The following is a 27,580-nucleotide window of genomic DNA, read 5'->3' as shown; positions in this document are numbered from 1 at the left end:
TGCTTTTCTAGTGTTAAGATCAATCTTCAGTGGACAAACTTACACTATGGTATTACTACTAAAACAGCTGGAACTCTTATCTCTCAATTGTAGGAATTTCTCTGGGGAAGGCAAGTGGTGAAGTTTTCTCCTTCAGTTCAACACTTGATTTTAAGATAGTTGTGAAAAGAAGTATAATAGTTAAAAGGATTAGATTGTCTTCTTTTGTCTCTGGTGTAAGCTTGCTGTCTGCTTTAAAACAAAATACCTCTGAAACTCTGCATGTGTGCACTCTTAAAAATGTTAGCTTGGTTTTCTAGGAGAATAAACTTAGGTGGTGGTTTTTTTGTGGTAGATGTACAAGTGGAAATAACACTGCTAATAAAGTTTGTTTCAGGCATCTAGCAACTGTGTGTTATGATAAACTGGAAAAGCAAAATCACAGTTTCTAGTGTAACTGCAGTTTTGCTGGCAGGATGCTTCTGGAGGCCACACAATTTTCCAGGGTTCTTGTTCCAATAAATGGTTTTGAATCTGAACTGACCTGAAACCTGCTTGAAGAGACCTTTATGGAGCACAGCATGCAACTGAGGCTCTGCTCACTGCTTGACTTTGGAATATGTCCCTCCAGGTCTGCAGCAAGTTTCAGCAAGGCTTCCTGAATAGCTTGAAAGTTAAATGAAAGGATTTTAGTTATCCCATGAATTTTTTTTTCTTTTGGTAATCTATTAAATGTGTTTTTCACGGGATTTATTTTGTATCTGGTTTGTGTCTTTCTGAGTACTACAGAAAGGTCACTGGATTCTGAAAGTGTTGTGATACCCTAAACAAAGTATCAAGAAAGTGAAATTGTGCTGGTTGCTGGGAAAGTGTCTTGAAACTTCATTATCTCTATTGAAGACACATACTTGAATTTCAGTGTATTTTCCACTCTTTTCCTCAACTTCTGTATGCATAAAAACCCTTCCCAGGGGGCCTTACTTACCTATAGAGCCTGAAGAGCTGAAGACTTTTGTTTAGAATGAGTGAGGATGGGTGTTCTGTGGCCCTGTGCTCTGGGTTGGCACTGGGCTGTGGTTGGCAGAGGAGCTGGTTGTGTAAGTTTTGGAGCAGTGGTGAGTCCACCTGTGCCAGCAGTGACTGAATGTCTTCTCCAGGCAGTGTTGCTATGTTGGCTGACAGGCTGAGCTGTTTTCTCAGAGAGGCAGTGTTAGATAGGACACTTGGTGTTTTCCACAGGGAATATCTCATTAGCCAGGTTCTCATCTTACTCTAAACCAAGAGCTTAAGACCACTCCCTAAGCATTGGTTGATCTGAATTGATTCCTTGCCCCTGAAAATGGGTCAAAACTTTTAGAAAGCATCCTCTGGGAGGTTCTCTGATTACACTGGAAAGCTGACATGGCTGGATGACAGACAGCTGCCACCTCAGCTCTGTCTTTGGCTTGAATCAGTTACAGAATCTCTGAGGCTGGAAGGCACCTTTGGAGGTCAGCTAGGGGAACTTTCCTACTTCATAGAATCATAGAATTGGCTGGGTTGGAAGGGACCTCAGAGATCATCAAGTCCAACCCTTGCTCCACTCCCGCTGCAGTTCCCAGCCCATGGCACTGAGTGCCACATCCAGTCTCTTTTTAAATATCTCCAGGGGTGGAGAATCCACCACTTCCCTGGGCAGCCCATTCCAATGTCTGATCACCCTCTCAGTAAATAAATTCTTTCTAATATCCAACCTAAACCTCCCCTGGCACAACTTGAGACCATGCCCTCTTGACTTAGAGCAGGGTCAGCCATAGCAGATTTCTCAGGACTGTGTCCAGTTGGGTTTTTTAGCATCTTTCAGGACACTACACGGCTTTTCAGAACAAACTTGTGTTGTTTGATCACTCTTGCAGTGTGTCTGTATATGTATTGTGTATAATGTTCAAGTGGAGTTTCTTCTGTTTCACTTTGTACTCACTGCCTCTCATCCAGCAAGAGATGAATTTCACTGTGGAAGGTTTGTCAGGCTTGATTTCTTTTTCAGACATCTTTGCTGATTCCCACTATTACCACCCTGATGCTCTTGGGTGGGGCTGGCTCAGCAGCATCTGAGAGCAGCAGATGCTTCACTCAGCAGAGCTTCCAGCCCCTTCACTGGTACCAGGGCACTGTATGTAGTTTTATGTTTCTAAATCTGTTCTTAGATCAGAGGTCTTATAGTCTATTATAATTTATTCTCTGTAAAAACCTAATCAACCTGACTAATCTATCTTGTCATTTTTTTTTTTTGTTTCTTTCTCTCTTTCTTTGTTTGGAAGCTTATGCCAGGTGATGTCTTATATTTATATTTGAATTCTTGCCAGAACAAGATTGCCACTTACTTGTTAAATATCTAGGATAAAGACATCATCTTTACAAACAAGCATAGGAAGTAGTTTGGTCCATGCTGCCTGTGAAAACTCTGAAGGATGTTGTCTCTCTCAGGTGAGCTTTCATCCTGATGGATGTGCAGGAAAATCATGGTTAACCTCTTGGTGTTCAATCTCAAGCTTGAGGAAGCTATTTTTCACCCAAGACTTTGTCACTAAAGACTTGTCAACTAAAATAATTGCTGTGAGTTGGGTTTGCAATTGAGAAAGCTGTGTCAAAAGCAGTAAGAGATGTTTTTGGCAGCTTGTGTTGCTGAGGTGTTCTGCACATTCTACCATTTGAGCCTTTCTGCTTTTTTTAAACTTTGTCCAGTTTCTAGTATTGCACTCCAACTTACTGCTGACTGATTTTGGTATCACATCTGTTCTCAAGTAAAGCTTTTAAGTGAGAACTTGAAGCATTCAGAAGTGTAATTCAGAAGCATTCAGACCTACTTCAGGCATCCATAAGTATAATCCATGGACTGGCATGATTCCAAATTATTGTTGCTATAAGGAGCTGTGATTACTTACACATTTTCTGTCACCACTAGACTCTTTTTGCTTGGGAGGAACACTAACACTTGAAGACCTTTCAGAGGCTTATTTAATGTCTATTATGTTCATAGTAAAAGAATTTCTTGTCCATCATGCTGCAGTCTGAATTACCTGGATGGTTCTAGTGCCACTTGCTAACACTTAAAGCAAAAGTGCTGGCTGTTTCTCTTGAGGACTGTGTGCTAGTGAGATGTGTAGCATCTCGCTGTTTCTGTGTCATCACATCATGAAAAAATGGATGGGATGAAATTATTTTTGACATTCCCTGTGACCCTTCCCACTCCAGAGGTCAGACAAGAGTTTAGATCTGTTTTGTATAGATATCCATGAGAGTTAGGGTAGAATTGAGTATCACTGACAAACAGAAGAGGAAATCCAGCACCTGAATATCAAATATAAAAAGGTGATACTTATTTATTCCTGATTGTCTTATAAAACAGAACACGTGGATGATAACTGGAAGGTTTTTGGTCCTCCTTTGGCTGTTGGCATGACTGAAACATTTTTTTACAGTCGGGACAGGTGACTGAAGTGAACATGTGCATTTCAAGCACAAATACAGAAAGTTTGCCCAAGGGAATAAAGGAGCTTTCAAAATAATTAGTTCACATTGACATTGTGTGAGTATGATTACCTACTAATTCTGTGGAAAAAGGACCAGGTGTTTGGCAGTTCAAGTTGTAGTCTGTGATGCTGCAAGCATTTAGTACGACTTACACTGCCTTGTAGTCCATTTTCCATGTTTAACATCCTAAAACTGTCTTACAGTCTACATTTTGAAGCATAATACCTGCTAATGTGCTTAAAAACAGAATCTATTATGAGAGAAATATGGAATATGGATATTTCTTACATTTTTATGCATTTATAGGTTTCCAAAATGGTTGGATTGAGTTGGTTTTAAGATGACATTTTTATTTTCAGGCTGTAGGTGATGAATGGCCATTGTTATTATGATCTGTGGCTGCCAGAATTTCCTGTCTGTTATGCAGTATTTCATGTCAGCAACTCAAAAGACAGTTTGCAGAGGAAAGAGAAAACTACTATGATTGCTGAAGGCAGTAATGGGGAAATATGATTCTTTGAAGTAAGCTTAGAGAATATGTCAGGTAAAAATGAATGTATAGAGTCCAAAAAGCCTATGTTAGGAGTTCCAGAGTTTGTATCAGGAGTAGATAAGTATAGTTATGATTTCTGTTCATAAAGAAGAAAAGATTTATTTCTTAAATGCAGAAAAAGCAAAACTGAATCTTCACATCTGTAGATAAGTGGTTCCTTTGTTACTGGCTGTATCTGGAAAATGGTTTGCCAGAGAGATAGATGGTTCTAGCTTCATGACACCATCATCAAGTTCTGTTTTTTTCACCAAGGGTTTTCTGACTTCATCTCTAAGCAGCAGAGGGATAAAGGCCATGTTGCAGGAAGTATGCAGCAGCAATTCTGAGCTAAACTCTCCACAGATCAAAATTATTCATTGATTTAATGGAGCTGCAAGCCAAAAAGTAGTACTTTCTCAATTTGATTCCTTCATTTGTGAATTCATTGTTGGATAAAAGTATGCACTCATACTATAAGAAGAAATCTGGGAAGAAACTTACACAGCCATTCAGGATTTCTGTCTTTTAACTCTGTTGTGCCATCATCTCTGTGTGTGTTTGTTGTGCTCAGCAGAGATGAGGGTAGTTTCAATGAGAACAGGGTTATGTTTGGTAGTGTCTGGGTATCCTGTCTGGATTTGAGTGGGAAGGGAGATTATTTGATTGCTGCAGGTTCGTGGAAACTTCTATCATAAACAAAATTTCTCGATGAACAAATGAGCCTTTGTTGCCAAGCAGACCTTAAGCTGTCAGTAAGCAACTCATGTATCTTGTGCAACAGATGGTCAAGTATGTAAATACATTGCTATGCTCTTGAGTAAACTTTAATTAAATCTCTCTTGCTTATTTTATTTCATACAAAAGCAGATGAATCTGAAGGAGGGTGCATTTTACATGGCTGCCCAATTTACATTGTATGATATTGTCAATAGTACAACTTCTGTCTGTATTAAATTTCCTGGTTCAAACTTGCAGAATTGATATATGTGTAGCAATCAGTTTTTTTGCAGATGCAAGTATGAGAATTAATAACACACTACCCATGCACAATTTGAACCTTTCTCCCTCTTTATCCCCAAATACGCATTGAGTAACAAACACTTGCCCTGTGGGCAGTGATTCATTATTGGTAAATCTTGGGCTGGGACTTGGCCAGATGAGGGGGTAAAAAAATCACTTCCAGCAATCCCTTCCATCACACATGCACAAAATCTACCCACCACCAGCAAAATCTCACCTGGTGTCACATTCCTAAATTTACTTCAGTCTCATAGGTTGGCTGTCCAGTTTTTTTTCCCCCTTCTGCAAAATGGTTGGGAACACCACAAGTCACAAATAAGTGCTGCTGGGATGGAAACAATTGTTCTTAGCATTTGTTGTCAGGTCTGCCTTGCACACACATGGCTTTCAAGTTGCATTTCTTTGCCTGATTTGCATTCAATGTGGGTTTTGTGTTTTTGTTCTTTTTTTTTTCTTCTTCTTTTTAGTGGACTATATCGTGGAATATGACTATGATGCAGTGCATGATGATGAGTTAACCATCCGAGCTGGTGAAATAATCAGGAATGTGAAAAAACTGGAAGAAGAAGGATGGTTAGAAGGGGAGCTAAATGGCAAAAGGGGAGTGTTCCCTGACAATTTTGTGAAGGTGAGTTTTCTGCCTTTACTGGGCTTAACTGTGATTGTACAGCAAGCTAATCATTATTGAAATGGTTAGAATACACATCAGCTGTTGTTGTAACAAGATTATTTTCGAACTGGAAGACTGTTTGGATTATTTGGGTTTTTTTAATGTGCATTTGAAGGCCATTTTTGTTTAAGTTCTGCTGCCTCCTCTGAATTACTTCAGCATTTCTTTTGGGCTGTAAACAAGTACCCTATGTTCTGTCTCCGTCCCACTGCTGCAGTGCACTACCAGTTGTCTATAGCCATCTTGCCTACTGATTAAAAAAAACAAACCAAACCAAACCAAAAAAAAGGCTTGAACCTACCCCTACAGAAGACATGAAGTCAAGAGAGAGTTGGGAAAGAGGGGTCACAGCTCAGTCAGCTCAGCTATAATGAAAAACTATATCCTCAGGCTGGGGTTGTGAGTGTGCTTCAGCCTGGCTTAAGCTGCTTTGTTTGGAGGAGCAGTTCAGCCCTACCCTGGACTCCCTGCTGCTGGCACTGCCTTTTTTGTGATCCTCCAAAGGGACAGGGCAGGGAATGTGTCCAGCTAAAAGGTAACTGTGAACTCAGGTTGGTTTTCAGCTTGTTTGGTTTCCTGACTTGTTTCCCATTTCTCAGCAGCAAATATCTGCCACAGGAAGGGTGTGAGGTAGGTGCTCCCCCAGGATGCAGCATTCTTGTGTTTTGGGATTAGACATCTTTCTAAATAAGATCTTTTTCTCTGGGATTTCTGGTCTCAGTGCTGTGTGACTGACTTCCAGTAGCTGTCTTCTGCTGTGAGAATGCTTCTCAAATCTTTTATTTAACCTTTGTATTTCTTCTGAGTTTGTGTCATAATTTTAATTGAAGGTCTTGTTTGTACCTTTCACATTCTTCCTGTTTTTTTTTTTTTTTTTCCTGCTACTTTCCTAAATGTGGTATTGAGTATGCATCTATTTATTAGTTACTTATAATGAAGAAGTCAGCAGAGCAGCTGGGAGCACAATTCCACATGTAACTTCTGAAATTCAGAGTCTTAGGAGCTGCAGATATTTTCTCATCTAACCTATGCAGGTGTTACAGAGATGTTTTTCTTCTCTTCTGTATGCTTCTTAACCCTGTTAGTAACTTAAAAAGCTTCCTTATTGTAACTTCTTTAAAGTGTAATCAAAGAGAATTCAGATATTTGTCTCTTTTGAAGTGAAATGAATTCTTTGCAAAACAGAATTATTGAATATATCTTTGTGATATTTTCAATTAATTAAATATACAGGGGAATTTTTCCAGTCCTATAAACACTTGACACTTTCTTACATTAAATTTGAGAATTTTTATGTTAAGCTTACTGAAAAGGCAAAATCAGTCTTTTTTTACTTAATCTGGAACAATTTAAGTGTCTAACTTTTTAAAACTGATGGAAGAAACTTGGTTGTTCTCAAAAAGCTTTTTACCAAGGTAAAGTTTGTACAAATGCCTTTCACTTGTTCAATACTTCTAAGCTGTTACGAGTTCAGTTCAAAATGCATTTTTTAGGTCCTGTGTAAATAGTAATTTCACCTTAAGTGGTGTTTTGATGGTTGCTGCTTTGATGTACTTAATTATAAGCAAGTGCCATATAGGAAGAAAGCATCAGACACAGCTCTGGGTCTTGTGTCATCAAGACCATTGTTCTACTGAGCAACAAAGAAGGGTCAGGTGTGGCTATGTATATACACTTTAAGGCTCTATACTGTATAGGCTATATACTAAAATCTGTGGGTGTTTTCTGGCCTTTCTGCATCAGTGGTTTTTATAAACATAAGTTTTAGATTATTTCCATCCTGAAAAAATCTTCATGCATCTCAGCTCCAGGTATTTTTAACTATACAGCAATTCAGGATGTACATGGCTTGGACAAATATCCTGAGCTACAGGAGACAGTCAGTTTTCATAGAATCATAGAATTGGCTGGGTTGGAAGGGACCTCAGAGATCATCAAGTCCAACCCTTGATCCACTCCCGCTGCAGTTCCCAGCCCATGGCACTGAGTGCCACATCCAGGCTCTTTTTAAATATCTCCAGGGATGGAGAATCCACCACTTCCCTGGGCAGCACATTCCAATGTCTGATCACCCTCTCAGTAAAGAAATTCTTTCTAATGTCCAACCTAAAGCTCCCCTGGCACGACTTGAGACCTCTTGTGCCCTCTTGTCTTGCTGAGAGTTGCCTGGGAAAAGAGACCAACCCCCCCCTGGCTCCAACCTCCTTTCAGGGAGTTGTAGAGAGTGATGAGGTCTCCCCTGAGCCTCCTCTTCTCCAGGCTGAACACCCCCAGCTCCCTCAGCCTCTCCTCATAGGATCTGTGCTCAAGTCCCTTCACCAGCCCAGTTGCCTCTTTTGGACCTGCTCCAGACCTCAATCTCCTTCCTAAACTGAGGGGCCCAGAACTGGACACAGGACTCGAGGTGTGGCCTCACCAGCGCTGAGTACAGAGGTTTTCTAGAGGTGTAGGCATTTGGAGAAGTGGAAAGGTAGTTGTGAAGAAGAAAATAATCTCTTCATTTTCATGACAACAGGGAGTAACTTGCCTTCTTGGTGCTGGAGTTGAGTGCAGTCATGGCACTGATCTTGAGAGCTTTTAAGCTGGTAGGTGTAGTGTGGAAGACTGTAAGTTGATGGGGAAGCATCAGTTGTTAGGGAAGTGAAAGTCAGTTTTCTTCATGGCTAATTTGATTACAGTGTCTTCTTAAAAGTTAATTTACCAGTTTGAGTGACCATTTCTGGAAAAGCTGTTGCAGAAAAGTGGTTCCTTTTTGTTCTGCCTCCCCCCCCATTTGTTCTCATTTGCAGGGGCAGGAGGTTGTTGATATTTCTGGACCTATCAAACACAACAACTATGACTGGGCTGCTTCAAATACCAATCCTCACCAACTAAACTCAAATGCTCCAGCTTGGCCTGGTGCAGTGTTAACACCCACAAGGAGTGGGTGAAGTGCAGGAGGGAGGTGGAAACAAACTGAAAGCAGTGCTGTGCTTTGGCCTTGGAAGGTCCCTTGAGTAAAAGATTTACTCATTGGTGCCTCACCCAGTAGCTCCCCACTCACCATCACTGGGTAGTGGTGACCTCTGTGTCCTGTGAGCTTTCAGCTCCTGCAAAGGGGTGTAGGGTTGAGAGTAGAGAAGTGATTTAGAGGGGTAATGACAAGAAGGATGCTGAAGAGGGACAAATCTTGCTAACTTGTCATGACCCACATGAAAGGGAAAGGATGCTGAAAGTCTGAACAATGTTGTGAGCTGGGAATGTCAGGAAGGACACCAGGCATGGGAGGACTTTGTGTGCATGGGGTTAAGTCAGTAGAAATGTGACAAGACAACAATTTGTGGACATGACCAAAGGTTGCACTGAGTTTTACAAGTTTGGGTGTGAGATTCTGGAAGTGTACTTGAATATTTATTCCTTCCTGAAAGGCTTTTCTTATGAGTGTAATTTCATGCATGAGATTTGGATCTTTCCCAAACTCAATAGATGGATAAATTCTGGATTTTTTTGTAATATATATATATATATATATATATATACTGGCTTGTTATGAGTTGATCTGAAAGCCAGGGTGTAATTGTCCTCATCAGAATGTGGTGGTAAATTACAGTCTGTGCTGATCTGAAAAAGATTAGCATTTGAAGCTGAAAGTGCATGTGTTACCCACTAGATTTGCCTAGCCTCTTCATGTATAAACTATTTAAAAACATAATAAATATTACAGATTAAACTGGGTGAGGATGGACATGTTTTCTTTTTCAACTGCTAGATATTTTTAGAGAAGAGGAATTATTTATGAGAAACCTTTGATTTTCATAAGACAGTTGCAGTAGAATTAGGAGGAGGTGCTGATACCAGCTAGTTAGGTTTTAACTCATTTTATTAGTTTGTCTCTTCTTCATCCTGTTTGAGGGCAGGGAAAGAGCTGCTTGCCTTGGTGGCAGCTTCAAAGTGTCCTTGGCTGCCAGGCAGCATGCTCTGCTTTTTGCTTGTTTGAAGGACAACCAGAATGTTGAGAGGAGGATTATAGCTGTATGCTGCCTGGATATGTTGGATGCCCCAGATTCAGACTCTATCATCACTGTTAAAGCAGATCAGTCCCCTTCTGTTCCCTCCACTAATACATCAGATTTACTGACATTTTGCACTGCTTTTCATACTTTGACTTTGTGCTTGTATAAATGCATTTTTTCTATTTCAAGTATGACCAAGTGCTGCCAACTTCATTTTGAGTTGAAAAAGTTGTGCAGAAAGTGTTGGGGTTTTTTTTTGTTTTTGTTTTTTTGTTTTGTTTTGTTTTGTTTTGGGTTTTTTTTTGGTTTTTTTTCAAGTCTTCTAGATGTTACGAAATATTTTTATCTAGTGGTTTGTTTCATGTAATAGTAGTGATTGGGTCTTTGCTGTCAGAAGGTGCAGCAAAGGAAGCTGATGTGTTTTCAAATGGGTTAATTTGTTGTATAGACAAGTAGGTGGGGTAAGCACTATACAACTTTGAAATACTGGTATGCAAAAGGGAATATATGGAAGCTTCCTGTGGATACTGCTGGGATTTTGTTGCTTGGTACCTTGTATCATCTACTGGTAACTTTTTGCTGGGGATTTTTTTTTTTTTTCTTCTGTCAAAACTCAACCCATTTGTGGTAAGATCCTGAAGAAGGACTGAAACTTGGTGCTGCCTGGTTCCTAGAGCCATCTGGGACCTGGACATTTTCTGTGAGCTCATCACTTGACAGATTAACAATCTGAGATAGTCTATCCCAAAATATACAGTTCTTAGTGCTGGCTTGCACTTGTTGTTTTGCATTAAAACAGGTAGATTCAGCTAAAAGAAACCCTATAAAGCCTCCAAAGCATTCTTGGGTACTAATGTGATATTGCTGCTGCAATGGATGGAGAGCAGGAGGTATTGTACATGTTAGGAGGGAAGTTGGAAAGTAGGATGCCCAAAACAGTCTTGAAACCAGAGCTCAGGGGTGATGGAGAAGCTTGTGGTGACTGTATTGTTGAAAGCAAGAAGGTAGAAGAGGTACAAGCAATTACACTGCCTAACTGTGAAGATAATTTGCTTTAATTTTTCAGAAATAGCCCTTTAAAATATTTTCTGCCTTTATTGCAGTGTTGGGTTTTGGAATGCATGGATTTCTGATTTTATTAACAAAATGTGATTTAAAATTCCTGTTTGAACTGAGTGCTTTTATGCTTTTTTAGAGGGGTTGAAATAATTGAATTAGAGTTCTTGTTCCTGACATTGTTATTACCATTTTTCTCTCTCTTCCTGTATAGGCAATTTAAAATAAACTTCATAAATTCCTGAAAGGAATTAGCAGTAGAAACCCAGCTGACTTTTATTGTTTTCTGTGAGAGTGGCTTTTCCTTTCAAAAATTCATCACAGTGCACAGACATTAATCTCCAGTATGGGTCTGAGCAGTGCAGTGTTGCTGTTAGACTGAACGTGAGGTTTTCAGACATGTTGAGGTGTGTGGGATGTAGAAGACATTTTGGCTTGATTTTGTTTGTTTCAATTTTTTTGTTTGCTTATTTCTTTATTTTTAGAAGCTCTAATCTCCAGTGAACTCTTGGGTTGATAAGCTGAAAGTGATGATTTGGTGTTCATCCTTCTGCTCATTTTTGAAGGCTTTTGCCTGCAAATAGCTGAGTTGTTTCAGAACCTAAGTTGCTCATTTAGTTTCATTTACTTCTATCTGAGTTTTGTAATGATATTGTGAGTAATACAACTCTTCATGGTAGTAAAACCAGTTCAATCATAAGCTCAAGGCAATAACTCAAATGAGGGAGGAGCAGCAGATTGATTAATCAGTACCTTTCATCAGTTAAGGTAGAAATGTTTGCTGGTAGGCTTCAGGGGCATTCCAGTGAGCAACCTGCACACTCCTCCAAATGTTTTTGGGATAAGCACCATGTCAGCTGCCTTCTCAGCAGAGGATGTGTCTGCAGCAGAGCTGGTCCAGGGAAAACTTTCTGCCTGTGCAGGTGTGTGCAGCTGCTCCTCCTTAGCTTAGTGCTGAGCCTGGATCCTTTCCAGGCTGATACGTGAACTTTGCTCTCTGTGACATTTTCCTTCCTCCCCCTAATTTAAAAAAAAAAAAAAAAAAAAAAAGTACCCTGCAACACTGGGTGTGTTCGAGCAAATGTGTCCTTGGAAGAGATAAGCTTGCTTTATTTCCCATGTGTTCTCAGTGTCAAATATTGTGGGCAAACTTTGCTTTTTGGGGTAGTGAAGGTGAACTGCAGCACAAATTTAAAAGCTGTGATTGCAGTATAATTTTTATATTTTATTTTATACACACTGTGAATTCTTGGCGTTGGAGTTGTTTGTCTAGTAAAATTACTTGGGTCTGGCTTAACTTACCTACTTTTCTGTAGTTTATAGAGATGCTTAGGAACTGCAGGTAACTATGGTACTTGCATGAAAAATTTTTTTTTAAAAAGGGTTATTTGTTTTTAGGGGTCACTTTCTTATTCAACCTCCTGCTCGATGTGTTTGTTCATGTAAACAAAACAAGACCTAAACCCCTTTCCATACCTTAAAAGCCACCCTACACCGAAAGTTTAGAGTTCTTGCACAGCTGATGGCTGTGTCTTTGCTGCCTTCTTCCAGTGCTCTCTGGTGGGATTCTGTTAAGCACCAAGTTGTGCTGTGAAGCAGCAAGAGAGGTTTTGGCTGAAAACTCTTTCAAGTGTAGTGTTTTCTGTAATTCCTTTTCCAAAACAGAAAATTGACCTCACCCAGAACTGTGGAACTGTGGAGCAGGGAAGGGCTGTGGGTGAGGCAGTGTCACTCACTTCTGGGTTGGTCTTAATTTTAACCTAGGCACAATTCAATAGTGTACTAACATTAATAAAAAAACACCCCCTGATTAATAACTTAAGCTTTTAAACAATGTGTAAAGGATAAGGCATGTGAATCTGCTTGGAAGTAATTAGGATATCTTTAGAGAATGGAACAAAACACTTACCTATTTAAAGAATTTTGAGGTTTGCTCCTCTGCTAAGTGTTCTGCCTGAATTCTTTGCAACTAAGTAAGGCCTGGAGAAAATCAGATGTGAGAGATACGCAGTAATTTATCAGTCCTATTGATGAAACTGTATTTCAGTTAATAATAGCTTTTTTCTTTACTTTATTGTTTTGAGAAAACTGTCTTCACAGTGGTTTGTGTGGTGCAGTGAGACCGAGGAGCTCAGAGGTGTTTTTGGCTTCCCAGGGAGAAGCAGACAGTAGCCCTGCCAGTAAAAAGTTGATGCTTGTTCTGATGTTGGCAGTGCTCATTTTTTTTCAGAAACAAAGATAACATGCAAAGATAACATGAAAACCATCTTAAGTAGTTTTGGTTTCAGTGCTGAGTATGTGAGAGAAACCATGGGTGTAAGGTGGCTCTTTGTCTCCTTGCAAGGAGTGAAGCTGAGAGATCAGGCTGGTGCTTTAAGACCTGTAGTCTATATGATGGTGCCATCCATTCTCCCTGCTGATTTTTCTTCTGTTTTTTGGAGAAAATTGTGCCACTGGGGAGTGTGTTATCAGGGGGGGTCATGTGGGTTTGCCTGAGCTGCTCCCACTAATCCAGTCCATAGACAAATGTCTGGGATTTGAGAGAAGGGTGATAATGATTGCTGTACTTGGAAAGGGATAGATGGCTCTCTATTAGCCCACTATTTTTGAGCTGAATAAACAAGGAAATGGGTTTCTTCCAAGCAGCATGTCTAGACAGATAGCTTTGGTGACCCTTGCTTATGATTGTTTCTAGAAATAATTAAAAACCCCCACCCCACCAAAACAACCAGCTGAAAACACTGGGAGATGCAGCCAGTGGCACTGATGCACTGGCATGTAGTCATGTATGAGATTGAGAGCTCATCGTGGATTACTCTTAATCCTTTGACTTTTTGCCACCCAGTCACTGGGTTGCCTGCTTGGGTTTACATCAGTCAGGCCCAAACCCTCTGAGTCCCCTCTGTAAACTGACTGCATCTGGCATGAAGAGGGGAAAAGCAGAAGCTTGATGTTGGGTTAAATTTACAGATGCTCTAAGATTTTGCTCTGTAGAGCTGCTGTCACTGATGAATCTGCCAACACAGCCACTTGTGGGCATCTGCATGCCAGGTTGTCTTTGCATATCATTCCTCTGTTCACACGTTGGATTTTGTTGTGTATTAGGTGTTGGTTGGTGATGTGTGAATTATTTCATATTTCAAGGCAGTACAGTTGTGTTAGTTGGAAAGGTACAGCACAAGAAAGTTATATAGCTCTATGAATTACTTACCCTGATGGATTGTTATATCTGAGGTGTCACAGATGCTGTCCTCAAAAGTTCAATAGTTAAGTGGAAATGAGGAAAACACTGGTGCTTCTTTTAAGATGTACTATTTCAAAATGTATTTATATATTCCATATTATAAAATACTGTGTTGCCAAGAGCTTGGGAGAAATGGAAAGAGCTCTTTCATTTTCCCTCAGTGGCAATACTGGTATGGAAGGGAACTTGAGGTACTGTTCCAAAGCAGGGAAGAATAAAACATGATTAATGACTTGTGTGAATCCTGCTTAATATACTGATTTCTCTCTCTGATTTGAGTTAACCAAGTTTCTTGATTGCACATGTCTTGCTTTTCTAAATGGTTTATTGGCTTGTGCCATTACCCTCTTGTAGCTGCACACTCCAGGTGCTGCTCAGTTTGGTTGTAGTAGATTTTTTCATGAGCTAGTCTGAAAGCAGCAACAGGTATATACTTTTAATGAAAGTGACTGCTCTTTTGCCCTTCCTTATTTGCTTTTTACACTTGATTTGTGCATAATTTTATAACTTCCTCTCTGAGCACCAAAGAAAGGTAACTGTTCTCTGCCAGGAAGCTTGCAAACAGGGTGTGTTCCATCAGGTGGTGTTTGCAACCACCCTTGGGTAAACTCCACAAAGTATTGCCAGCATCTGGGTTAGCAAGAATTGACTGGACATGTGCAGAAAACTTATTTTTAGACATTTACTGTATACATAAGTCTAAAATGCAGCCATAAATATGTACTTTGGAATTAGCATATGTAGTAATACAAAAAGGTCATTTATCCAGAGACTGTAGTATGTAATGTTGGTTACATCCTGGGAGGCTCTGGGCACTCATTCCAGTGCTGTATTTTTAGTACTTTTCCATATGTCTAATAAATCAACATGTGTGTACACCCAACATAGTTAATATTTAATCTGTTCTTTTGCTTTTTATAGGAGTTTGAATGAAGTAATCTACTTGTGAACTTGAAACTTAGGCTTCCTTGAGGCTAGTTCATCTGGCCTGTGTGCAACACTTGTGATTATTTTTTTTTTTTTTTTTTGCTTCTGGAGGGTCATTGTTTTGGAGGGGGAAGCTAGATCTCTGCTGTAGTGTTTTCTGTATTAATTGCATTTTTGGGTATGTTTTCCTTTGTTGGACCACTTGAGTTATATCTATAAAAACGAACTGATCAGAATTAAGTGTGGTGTTTGCTAGGCTTAGGCTTTTTGTGCAATTTTCATTTCCTAAAAGTATTATTTCAGTGTATTTATGAAACTTCATTAGCTTTAGTCTTGAGTTAAAAAGTTTTCTGACTGTTAGAAACTGCTGGTGGACAGATGCCCTGTCACACCTCTTATAAAACAGCAGCAGAAAGCTGTGTTTTTTAGTTAAAGATGTTAGTTAGTGGGGATCTTTGATAAAATGTGATCTTTAAACTTTTTTTAACCTTGGAGATTTTGAGCTTTATATTTTTCACTCTGATTCAGCAACTCTCATAAACATTATTTTTGTGTCTTAGGAACAGTTGGGATGGGACACAGATGTGGCAGTGTTTTAACTTGCTTTAACCCTGGTGCCAAAGTGGCCATGAGGGAAATGCTGGAGGTTTTAAAGGGAGTGGAGAGAGGTGGGTGCCCTGGAAAAGGGATGTGGAGAAAATGAAAACTGAGCATGTCAAGGTATGCAGGAAACTAGGGTGCTGGGAAGAAGGAATGAAGGGTTGTTCTGTGTTAAACATCAAAGTGGACCTGTAGTGGTTAATGGATCACACATTTCTCTGGGCCAGTAATGGAGGCATTTAACTGGAGAAGTGAAAGAAAAGTGTCTTCTGCCCTCCCCTGTGATGGAAGCTTGATAAAACACCACAGTACTGTGTTGTTTTATCTGTGTCTTGCCTTCTGTCACATGGAGTTCTTGGTTTCATTGATCTAAAGCACTACTTTGTGGTTGGTCATTGACAGGACATTAACTGTTAGCCTATAAAACAATTACAAGAAATAGAATTAAATTTTCACATGTGTAAGCAAGTAGACTAGAAAGGAAATGCAATTAACATTCTAAGATGTTTTTATCAGGCTGTGAATGTATAAAATATATACTTATAAACAGTATAAGCATAAAATAAGCATAAAATATTACTTAGGTACTATTTCCAGAAGTATTTTAAGACAATTTTTTTTTGTTTGTTAATTAAATGATAGGGAAACATTGATGTAAACATTTATGCTTTCTTTAGTTACTCCTGTTCATGATTCTTTGCTCTACTCTTGGTAAGCCTGGTGGTCTGACTGCTGTGCATTTCTGCATCTGGACTTAGGTCCTGGTGGAAAGCAGATGGGGAGAGTCCTATTAACATCAGCAGAAGCTTTGTAGGGTGCTAAGACATCAGACATTGTTGGGTCTCTTGTATTTTGCAAATATTAGCAAGACCTCAGATAAGAATCTGTTTTGACACTTGTGTGGCATCCAGTTCTCCACTTATCTCTCCAGTTACCCATTTAAAAAATATAATATATGCATGTATGATGATAAAAAATGTAATTATAAATATATAATATATTGAGAGCTGAAATTTCAAGCCTGTTTCTACATTCCCTCTGTAGAGATGTTTTTTTCCTTGTATAGGAAAGTTGACTTTGCCTGTTCTTGAGTTTGCTTGTTCTTCACCCTCAAATATTACATTTATTAAACAGCTCAAGTTTTAGTCTGTAAGTTTGAAGTGACTCAGTAATTCTTTATGCTGCTCAGAGATCCTGCTTATTCCATGTTTTATGTGTTGTGGGAAAGAAGTGATACCTTGCCTGATTGATGCCTTCCTTCCTAAGGGGGCTGTGTGATTGTATGTTTATATGATCTTTATTTAGCATAGGTAAAAATATTGGTAACTTGTTAAACTTTATGGTGAGAGATGTGATGTAGGTGTGGTTTAATAGGAGATGCTGGGGTAGATAATTATATTTTTTAGATAATTAGATAAATAGATTAGGTAGATAATTAAATTTTTCCCGTCCAAGAATAAGTAAGAAATTGTGATTTGAATCTGCAGCAGGCACAAATATTAATAATTAAACTTCCCAAAAATATTTCTCCAGCCAATTATGAAACTCTGCTGTGCACAGAGAGTCTGCAGATGTCTTCTGGCATTGCTTGATGGATGAGAAGCCAAACCACCAGGACTATGCATCTGTGTTTTCTGTACTCTTATGTTTGAAGCATGCAAAAACTTGAGATGCAAATGGGTAGCACTGCAGAAAACTCTCATAAAAAACATTTAGAGGAATTTCCAAAGCTGTGCTCAGCTGGAATGGCCTTTGAGTGAGCGATGTGCTGGGGAACTACAGCAACAAGTGGCTCCTGTAGGAGTCTGTGTCTACTCCCTGTGAAAACTGCTGGGATTTCATACCATATTTTCATACCATATTTTTTTTTTTTTCTAGCTTTAGTCTTGAACAGAAATGACTTTGACTGAGGTGCACAGAAGTCAGAATATGAAGCAATTTCAGTTTTGGAAGTGTAGGAGGGATGCTGCCTTACTCTTGGTTCAGCTTGATGGGGATTTGTTTTTCAGCATGGAAAAAGCAAACCTGGTGATTTACAGTTCCTGCTTCAGCCATAAATTAGGCCCCAAAAAATCAGCCTGTGACACATGCTGAAGTGCCCAGGAGGTAATCTGTCTTGCAAAAGAAAGGTTATCAAGGTTGTCCCTTTTACAGAGGGTGACTGCTTTCATCTTTAAAGTGATTTGTTTCTATTTTCAAGGGCAACATCGAATCCTCTGGGGAGTCGGGGGCAGCTTGTGACCTCTCCCAGCCTCACTCTTCTGTTGGGAGCTGGAACATGCTCTGACCTCTGGAATGCCCCAGGGAAAGAGCTCAGGAGCTTCTCAGCTATTTTGGTTCACAAAGTGCCTTGTTTTGTGCCTTGAGTTTATAGCAAGTGTGGCAAAGGAATGGGGCAGATAGGAATAGTTGCAAATTAGCCTTTTCTTTGCCTTTATTAAATATTTTGCCTCTGTGGCTGCTTCTATTTAGGATGAGAAAACATGTCCTCTGTTTAAGGAGGCACTTTAAAAATTGAAGGACATGGGATATCTTAAATCTAAGAGACCAGAGCTGTTAGAGCTGCCCTGTGCCTGTCTATTGCTGTAACTGAGACTGTAAAAGTGAAAGGTAATGGGTGCTTAAATAATTAGCTATATGAAGATTTTTATTCCAGAAGCCACAGTGGATCATTGCACTTTTAACAGATTATGGCTGACAATATCTCATCTGTATGTAGCTCTACAGGATTTTATATGTATTTATATACAGTCACACACGTGTATGCTATTTTTCAGTGATGTGTTCTTCCAGGCTGTGAAGGGAAGAGATGAACTTGTATTAACAAAAGTATTGCCTGTAGATTTATCACAAGCTTCAGATTTCCCCTTCTCCCCTAAAGTAAGTGATAGGTACAATTCTGACTTCCTTATTTTCTGCACAGTAAAATACAAATTATAAATTTTCCCTGTCCGTGGGTTCTTTATTGCTTTTCTGATGGAAAGAAAATGGATAAGAGGAGGTGAAATAATCATATTTGGAGGCTCAGACATTTACCTTTGTGTATTCTGCATCTCAGGCTCTTTAGAGATTGAGACCATTTTTCTGCTGCTTGAGATATTGCTCTAAAAAGTACTCAGCCAGTAACAGAAATGCACATAGCTTTTGTACAAACTGATGTTTTGTAGTTTAGGCTTTTGGCATTATTTCTTCTTTAAAGATGAGTGTTCTTGGTATAATGCTGTATATAAAAGGAGATGGGCAGCTGAAGTCTTAATATTTATACTTGAAGAATGTAGCTGAGGAGAGAGGTCTGCTGAATAATGAGCTTCTCTGTGCCTCCTAATTCAAGAATAGACTTCATATTTGTAACTGTCTGTTCCTCATGTCCTTTCAGACTATCTGACCTGCTTTTATCTCTGATTTTAATGCTCTTTGCTTCTGGCAAGGGAAGTGGGGAGGATCCTGCTGTCCCTGCTGGAGCCATGCATGGGCAAGCAGCTGATGGTGGGAAGGCTGCTTGCTTGCTTGCATAAAAAGTAGGTCAGGACTGCCTGCTTATTTGTTTATTTTGATACACATCATGAGGCTATAGATGGATTCAGATGTGTTAGATTTTTGTCTGTATATAGAGAAGAATAATTCTTGTTTCACATGTTGCTGTACCTAAAATCTTGAGATTTTATACAAAAATGTATAATTTCACTGTGGAATTGTTTCCTTGTGACGAGTACAACTAAAACAATAGTGCCTTAAGATGACCTCAGTATTTTTTCCCTATTGATTTACTTTTATATGCATTTTTGCATATCAGCCTGTATGGATTTGGGGAAATTTTGTAAGTACTGTGAAATACTCATGTAGCAGATATTATGATTACTTCAAACCATTATGACTAGTGCTCTAGTTTGAAACAGAAAGAGTGGGTGGTTACTTCCCAGTTGAGTGTATTTTATGCCAAGAGTCTGTATTGACCTTCTACTGCCAAGTCATAAATGCATAAAGTCTGTGTTGCTAATGGAAACACTGACAATCCCTGAACTGCAGTGGCCTGGCATAACAACAATATTAAAATTTCCAGCTGCAGTTAATATCAGATTTTAATTTCGTTTTTGCTGGCTGGCAGCTGCTGGCGGCCTCATCTCAAAACAAGTTGAAGTGTCCTGGAGGTTTTTTGTGGGTATTGTCACAGCACAGACTCTCTCTGTTAGCTTGAATATGTGAGGCTGACTTAAAACCACACACAAAACCAACCAAACAAAAAACCCTCACAAATAAAACAAACAAACAAAAACAACAAAAAAGGCCCAACAAACACAACAAAAACAAGGAAAGAAAAATGGCTTCCTTGTTGTCTTGGACATGGTTGTCCCAGGTTGGTTACAGTGGTGTTTGGGAGAGGAGAGCTGTGGGCAATGTTGTTTTTCAGGCACTGAATTTCAGGCCAGAGATGTAAGAATTGCAGACTTCTAATAATGTTTCATGTTAATTGCAAATTCTTATTATCGTTATGGGATGTACATTAATGTTTGTATTGATTAGTGTCAGTTTTCAGAAATCCAAACTGATACAAGCCTTGTTTTAGAAATTGCTTCCTTTGTAAAATCTTAAAATGCCAAAAAGGTCAAAGGGTCATAAGGAAGATGCTCAGGCAGTGGTGATGGGTACACATGTCAGAGCATCCTGAAGATGAATTTTAGAGCAGGACTGATGTGAAATACAGGTTTGTGGTGTAGTGGACCACATGTGGGTGTGCAGACAAGGGATTTCTGAATTTGCCTTAAGTTGGTTTGGTTTTAATGTGGTTTTTAATGCCCCGAGGAAGGGTAATTAATGCTGCAGTTCCTCTTTAACAAGAAGGAAAAAAAAATTCATTATTTTACAAGGGTGTTCTGAAGGTTAATAGGTTTTATATGGAGAAAGCATTTGTTGGCTTACATGCACTACTTACTAAACCCTTCTTCTGGAGGTTTTTCTCAAAACTACTTTTCTGCTGGCTGCTGTAGCAGTAGCTTCTTTTTGTGGTTATTTTTCCTCCTCTTGTTGCAGAGCATCTTCATTTGATGGTACAGTCAGAGTGTGCTTTCCGACAGATGAAGTAAAATGTCTCCATCCTCTCCGATACAAATGTGGCTGACATTGGTTCTTTACTTGTGTCTAATAATTGCATTATTTGCATGCTCTCTGCTCCTTGTTTTTTTTCACATAGGCATTTTGGTCTTTTTCTTGCATCCTCTCTCCTTTTAGATATCTTAAATTAGGAAGATTTCTTTTAAAGGGTTTTTTGAGGTGTTCAAGTTTCATATTTTAGCTCTTCTAGGAAAGCCTTGTGGCACCAGTCTTTCAGTGTCCAGCTATTCTTTCTGGCTTCTGCTAATGCAATTCAGACCTTGAATCTGTTTGCAAAATTTTCTTCATCTAACTGTTGCTCACAGAATTATTTAGATCTTATATTTTAATCTAACTCCACTATGTTTTGTTATATTTGCCATTACTCATCTTGTACTAGACTTTGAGTATTTCCTCCCTGCCACCACTTCAATTGCTGCCTCAAGCCAGGCAAGCAAGTGACTCAAACATTCCTCCTTTCAATGTTGGGTCTGTGGTCTTTTGTTATGATCACTGTTTTTCTCTCAGATTCTCTCCTGTTGTTTGTAACCTATCAATGGCTTTGTTGCTGCTTGATACTACTGCTGGATTTAAAAGTATATTGTCTGTAGTACAGATTACTGACAAAGGTGATGCTCACCTTACAGGAAGTTCTTACATTTGGAAACAAATGGCCTGTGTGTGTTTGGGTTTTTTTCCTTTTGTTTATGTTTGGTTTTGTTCTTGTGGATTTTTTTTTGTTTGTTTTGTTTTTAGTTTTGGTTTTATTTTTGTTTTTTTTTTTTGTTGTTGGTTTTTTTTTTTTAATTTATTAGGAAAAGTACTATTATTAACAAAAAGTATTGTTTTTGACCAGGCTGCCTGTATCTGTCTTGCCCATACACTTTTTTCTTAAGTCTCTTTATGTAATGTAAATGAGTGGGAGGAAAAATTGTGTTATCTGTAGACTTGCTTATTTTACTTGCTCTGCTCTTTTGGGGAATAGGATGGTGCTTTGGACAGTGTGACTTGAGGTTCATAGTCTGCTTGAAAGCATCAGTAGCTTTCCAAATGTGTTGAATTTTCCAGCTGGACAACTGCACTAAGTAGCCTGGATTTTAATGTTCCAGAAAGCACCTTGGTGAACACACTTCTCATTTTATAACATTTCATCAGTGCATGGGCTTTGTTGTCTTAAAGGTCATGTTTAAGAGTTCACATGACATTCTAAGTGTGTGCATGTGTATAGTCAATACCTGTGCCTGAAATAACCAGTGGAGTTGTAAACCAGTGGCTACTGATAGATTGTTCTGAAGTGGATTATGAAGAGCTGCAAAGTGCTTATGGGTGTTTTTCTTTCCTCAAGATGTTGTAGTGCTGTGAGAGTTTGAAAGCTGCTGGGCTTTGGGGCTCTTGCTAAACACACAGGCACATGAGATTCACTGGATGTAACCAAGGGGCTTTTCAGAGAGAGAATCTTCATGATAAACCTTTTCCATCCAGAAGCTGCTCTGAGACTGAAGGAAAAAATTCTTTTATGGATTGGAAGGTGCTTAAAAGATAAGCCAAGGATTTATCAGTGACTTTGCAGGACAGAGGAGAGTTGATGTGTGGAATTCCCCAGGAGCTGGTTCTGGTACAGGTGCTGCTCAGCATCTTCAGTCATCTTCAGAGAGAATTTAACAGTGGACACTCCCATTTTGTGAGTGCTCTTAAACCATAACGTAGCCCAATGGAATGCTCATGGCAGGGAGAGCTGAGAAGGCAAAAAGGGTGCTAGCTGAGCCTTGGAGGTAAGTAAATGGCAAGTGTATAGGAATAGGTGATCCACACCATGCCTACATGGAACTGTCAGTAGAGAACTGAGCATCAGCTCATAGTGACACAGGGATGGGGACAGGCAGGTGGATATTTAAGTGGATGGAGCTTAGGGAGATGGGGGCAGACAAGACTGGGATTCTTCAGTGGAGGAGTCAAAGCCAAGGGGGGATATGAGCAAGGTTTACACAGCTGTGGGGGTAGTGATAAATTCAGTGCTTCAATGGAGAGCACACACCCACCAGGACTAGTGAAGTGCCAGCTTAAAGGGGATGAGGCAGAGGAGCTTCTTTATGTACTAGAGAGCAAATATCTGGTGTCTGTCCCCAAGGAAGCTGTGGAGGAAGGCAGGGCCATGAGGGCAGAAAGGGTTTAGATGTCTGCAGACATGAAAGGGAGAGAGGAGGGGATGCATTTCCCTAATGAAACCCTTCTGGGTGCTCTGGGAATGTGGCAGGATCTGGGTTGCAAGCTGGTTTTCTAAAAGAACCTTTCTGATTTGGGCTGCTGAACTGTGTTCTGCACTTAAGTCATTTGACTTAATGGGTTTCTTCTTTTGCAAAGTGATGATTTCCTTCTTTCAGAGGATCTGTTCTCCAGATTCTCATTTAATGGGGGGATGCAGTAGCATAACTGCTGCCTACATGGCCTTTTCTATTAAGTGATGCTTTCTTGCTTACCAGCTTTCTTGATTGGCACTTTCAGTTCCAATGCTAGCACCCTAATTAAAAAAGATAAGAAGGTAAGAGACAATTACCAGGAAAATGATGTATGTTACTTTCCTCCTACACATTTTCCCCTCACTTCCTCCCACTCTTTCTTGTATCTCACTTGGTTTTCCACTTGTGTCTTTCAACAAAAAACTGTATCTTGTCTGTAAACAGCCTCAGAGCATTTTGAGGTAGAGTTGATCAGCTACTAGAGTTTCATAAACTTATATTTTATTTAGTGCCTTAACCTATGGGTCTTGTCATTGAAGTAATATTTTTATTTTTAAAAATGTTTTCAAATATTCGTTGTTATTTAAGAGTTGTAATATGGGACTTCTGGGTTCTAAGATGCTTTCCTTAGGATGGACTAGATGGCTACAATACTGCTCATTTCTGAATTTTTTTAGTGTGTCAGCTTACCTGTTTGCTAACATGATTGGGGTCAGATTTATTAAGGTCTTCAGTATGTTTAGTTGCTTGGATGCCATGGTTTTTGAGTATAATACATTACAAACCAAATGGTAAGTACCTGAAATCTGCTGGTCTGTGGAGCTCCTGGCTAGAAACACTGCCTCTGGAGTAATTTAAATGGCCTCTAAGTCTTTTAAATCTCTTGTTTCAGGAAGTTAAGAAGGATGTAGAACCCAAGGATGATTCTGTACCACTGAGGAGGGAGAAATCTGGCAACGTAGCCAGTCTTGTGCAGCGTATGAGCAGCTATGGACTTCCAGTAGGAGGATTTCAGCCTCATCCCCCATCCAAAAGCTTGAAGAAGAGTATGTAGTCTTTCCAATTCCTTCAATTGCGTAAGCTGCTGATGTACTCTTAATTTTTTTTTTAATAAGCATGTATTGTTTGATGTCTGACTTGATTTTTAAGGTTGTACACAAAAAACTGGAGATGTAGGAAGAAGAATTTGATTCTAAGCCAAATTCTGCTCCTGGATGCATGGGCAGAGCACTTCTCTGTAGTTCTTAACAGCAGCACTAGGATGAATTTTTCCAGGGAATAGCATTTAGACTATTTCCAGGTTCCAGAGTTAGTCTGTAACTTCAAGACAGCTCTGCTTGTGTTGTCAGGTAGCTGAATGAGAAAACAGGCTTGTTCACAATCATGAAAAATATTCCTGTGGTAACTTCATTTAAACATAAATTTTTGGCTACAAGTTCAGGGCTTTGTGACAAGGAAACACTCCTTAATTTGTTCCTCTTCTTTGGCAGACTTGCTTCAAGTGTGAAATAAGGTGGTGTCTTAGAAAATGTGTAATGGTCTTCCTTTGATTATAACTGTGGTCCCCAGGATTGTCAGGAGTGCCTTCACCTCTGATTTTTGTGTTTTAATGCCAGTATTTAAAACAAGGTGACTAAAACCTTGAGCAGAAAACTTAAACTTAGCTTTCTCTACATCCCTACACAAGAAAATTAACCTGTGATTTGTATTTGGGTGCTTCGGTCTTGTAAGAGTCTTTGCTCTAAATTACTCTGGCTTCCTCTCTCTTAAGGAATTGCAGACAGTTATGATTTAAGCTTGCTTGTTTTAAAAGAAAGAATTCAGAACTTACTGTTTCTGGTATGTTTGTGCTTTGAGTTTTTGCCCATAAAAGGAGCAGAGCCACCAGTTGTCATTTAAAGCTCTGCAATGGGACCACCAGATGTACAAATTTGTTGAAACCTTCTTCAAGGCAACTCAGGATGATACCTTCAAAGTAACTCTTTAGTGAACCTGATCTGTATACACAGATTAGCAACAGCATATATGTGCCTGTTAGATGTTTGCATCAGCTTTTGAAAATCTAGCCTGAAAGGTCAATGCTGTTCCTAGATTAATGCAACCAGGTTCTGAAAGGCAATCAACACGATCCTTATGGGTCCTTCCAACTTGAGATACTCCAGGATTCTGTAATCCTATGCACATGATCTGATACTAGTTCAGTTGTTGGCTATTCCTTCTGGTCTCTCTAATGCTTGGAATAATCCCATATTCAGTCTTGTCCTCATATTGTGGTCAGGGTAGTAGGTACAACTTGATTTCTAACTCTAGTTAGTAGCCAGAGTGCTCTGGCTACTTTCATCCTCCTAGAAGAGAGTGGTGTTCAAGCACCTTCCTTTAAGCACAACTGTTTACTTGGCACAACAAAACCCTCTGTGTTTCCATTCTACTTGATGTTCCCTATTTCCTGGAAATAGCAGGTTAAGCAGCTCCTGTAGATCCTATTTGCTTTGTGCCTGAGAATTGCTCACTTCTTTCAGAAGGTTTCCAGTACTTACTCTTTTCCATTTATGGTCCCTAACCCTGCTAATATGAGGTTTACCACGTTAAAAATAAAGGTAGACTTCTTTAATAGGAAGTTTCCAATGTTCAGTGAGGTATGTAGGCTGTCTGTGGCTTTGAGTCCCTTGTTTTGTTCCCATGTGCAGCTCTTGCTGAATTCAAGTATTTTATATCATGTGGGTGTGAAAGTGCAGGCAGGATTCCCATCAGTTACCTGGCTGTCTTTATCCAGGAACAGAAAAATACAGAAGGTGCAGTAAATGGTGGTAACAAAGGGCTAAATTTGGTTTGCCCTGCACAAAACAAATAAAACTTTTTTAAGTTGTTTTGGAAGTGGACAAAATTGCCTGAGTGCCACCAGCCCAGCAGCCTTGCAGCACCGTGTGAAGTTGGTGTGGTGTTTTCTGAGAGGACTGATTGGTGTCCTATGGTAATGTAGGTGTTTTCAGGACTGGAAGGCAGTACTTCATGGGATCCTAGGAAGACTGGGTTGAAAGGTGAAAGCTTACCTAGTTCTAACCCCCCTGCATGGGCAGGGGTATCTCCCACTAGACCAGGTTGCTCAAGGCCACATCCAGCCTGGCCTTGAACACTTCCAGGGAGGGAGAAGCCACAACTTTCTTGGGCAACCTGTGCCAGTGTCTCACCACCCACACAGGAAAGAATTATTTCCTAATGTTTAACCTAAATCTCCCCTTTTCAAATTTTAAACCATTTTCCCTTGCCCTCTCACTATACACCCATATAAAAAGCCCTACCCCAGCTTTCTTGTAGGCTTTCTTGTGCTACCTAAATTGAGTATTGCAGAAAACAGACCTCAGGTGTGACAGAGTGTTCTGTATGTGAAATGCCTCTGTGGGTTTGTTTTCTCCCTTTTTTCCCATTTAGAATTTAGATGTAACTGCAATATGAAAAGGAATGCTGACTTCAGGCTTATACCAAATGACCATGACTTCTAAATTTGCCTGGTTTTTGTATCAGTCAATCTTGTAGAAAGGAGAAGTCCTAAAAACACTGTAGGAGGTAGTAAAGACCAGTGAAGCATTTACTGCAATTACTGTTACCTACCAATCCCTCTTGGCTGCTGTCTGAGTTTCAGTGGAGGTAAAAGGATGTATTGTGTGGGCAATTACCTGTTATTGGAAATAACCCGTAGAGTTTCATGCTTTTGGTTGGTTTGTTTCGTGCCCCTTTCAAGCTTTTTAGAGCACAGACCATATACCAACATGTAGAAAATCCTTGATTTGTTGAGTCCTCTCACAGAAGTTTCAGGTGCTGACCATTGCTCAGATGCCTGGTGTTTTGTACTGAGGACACTGGGTGTGACAGTCTTCTAAACATCTGACTTTTGGACTCTCAACACTGTCATAATAAGACAAAGATCTTGGAGGCAGCATCTGTGCTTTGAATTTTTTTTTTACCCAGCTAGTCTTAATGGCTGAAGCCTGAGTATGGAAGCAGTGCTCAAGCTTTGCCACTTCAACCTTTTGATTCTTATTTTCACTCAAACTGTGGCATTGTTTTTGTGGAGGGTAAGGAACATGTGGGTCATAGCTCAGGATGACAATTGCCTTCAGAAGCACTCTAGCTGCTTAGTTATGAAAAAGGTCTGAAGACATGGCCTCCTGTTTGAAGAAGAAATGCCTGATAAGCTGCCTGGGTTCAGCAGCAGGATATCTCCAAGAAATGTGCAGAATAATCAGGCAGTGGTAGGTTCACACCACTCTGGCTGGAGGGGTTGTTGGAGGCCACTTGAGTACTTTCCCCCACTGGGATGTCATTTTGTCTTTTTAATGCCTTCAAATCTTTAAAGCAAACATTTAAACACTGCCCTTTAGTTTGATATGGCCTTTGTCAAACCCTGCTAATAGAAGCTTAGGTTGAATTTCTGGAAAAGGGAGGATTTTTTGCATTTGGAGATAGAAATTAGCTTGGATTTTGAAATATGAGCTGAGCAAGTATTAGCATTGCCTCAGACCTGTAGTTAGCAAAGTCTTTGTTAGAAGGCAGAAAGGCTGTGACACTTTAGTGCTGTGCAGAGCAAAAGATTTGTTACTTCTTTCAGGATTCCTTAAAGACTAAAGGCTCAAACTTGGGTATTTTCTTCTATGCAAGTGCTAACACTGCAACTTGTCATTCAGTCAGGAAATAGCTTGAAAATAATTGTACTGGGGATTTATC

The 27,580-nt window shown here is 39.6% G+C and overlaps 1 protein-coding gene across 6 annotated transcripts in view; it reads left to right on the top strand.

The window, feature by feature from the left end:
* The window catches only part of CD2AP (CD2 associated protein), an 84,207-nt gene that overhangs the window by 18,078 nt on the left and 38,549 nt on the right, over nt 1-27,580 (top strand). For 5 of the 6 annotated variants that reach the window (XM_071742110.1, XM_071742108.1, XM_071742107.1 and 2 more), the window contains 2 exons: nt 5,512-5,672; nt 23,751-23,904. In XM_071742110.1, the coding sequence (XP_071598211.1) occupies nt 5,512-5,672; nt 23,751-23,904 (315 nt within the window). The remainder of the gene's footprint in view (nt 1-5,511; nt 5,673-23,750; nt 23,905-27,580) is intronic. The other variant, XM_071742111.1, reaches the window with a different exon arrangement.

Source organism: Heliangelus exortis, chromosome 3 (genome assembly GCF_036169615.1).
Source record: "Heliangelus exortis chromosome 3, bHelExo1.hap1, whole genome shotgun sequence".
In the NCBI taxonomy this organism is placed as follows: Eukaryota; Metazoa; Chordata; class Aves; order Apodiformes; family Trochilidae; genus Heliangelus; species Heliangelus exortis.
The sequence above is the reverse complement of the archived record's forward strand: the minus strand, read 5'-3'. Positions and strand labels throughout refer to the sequence as shown.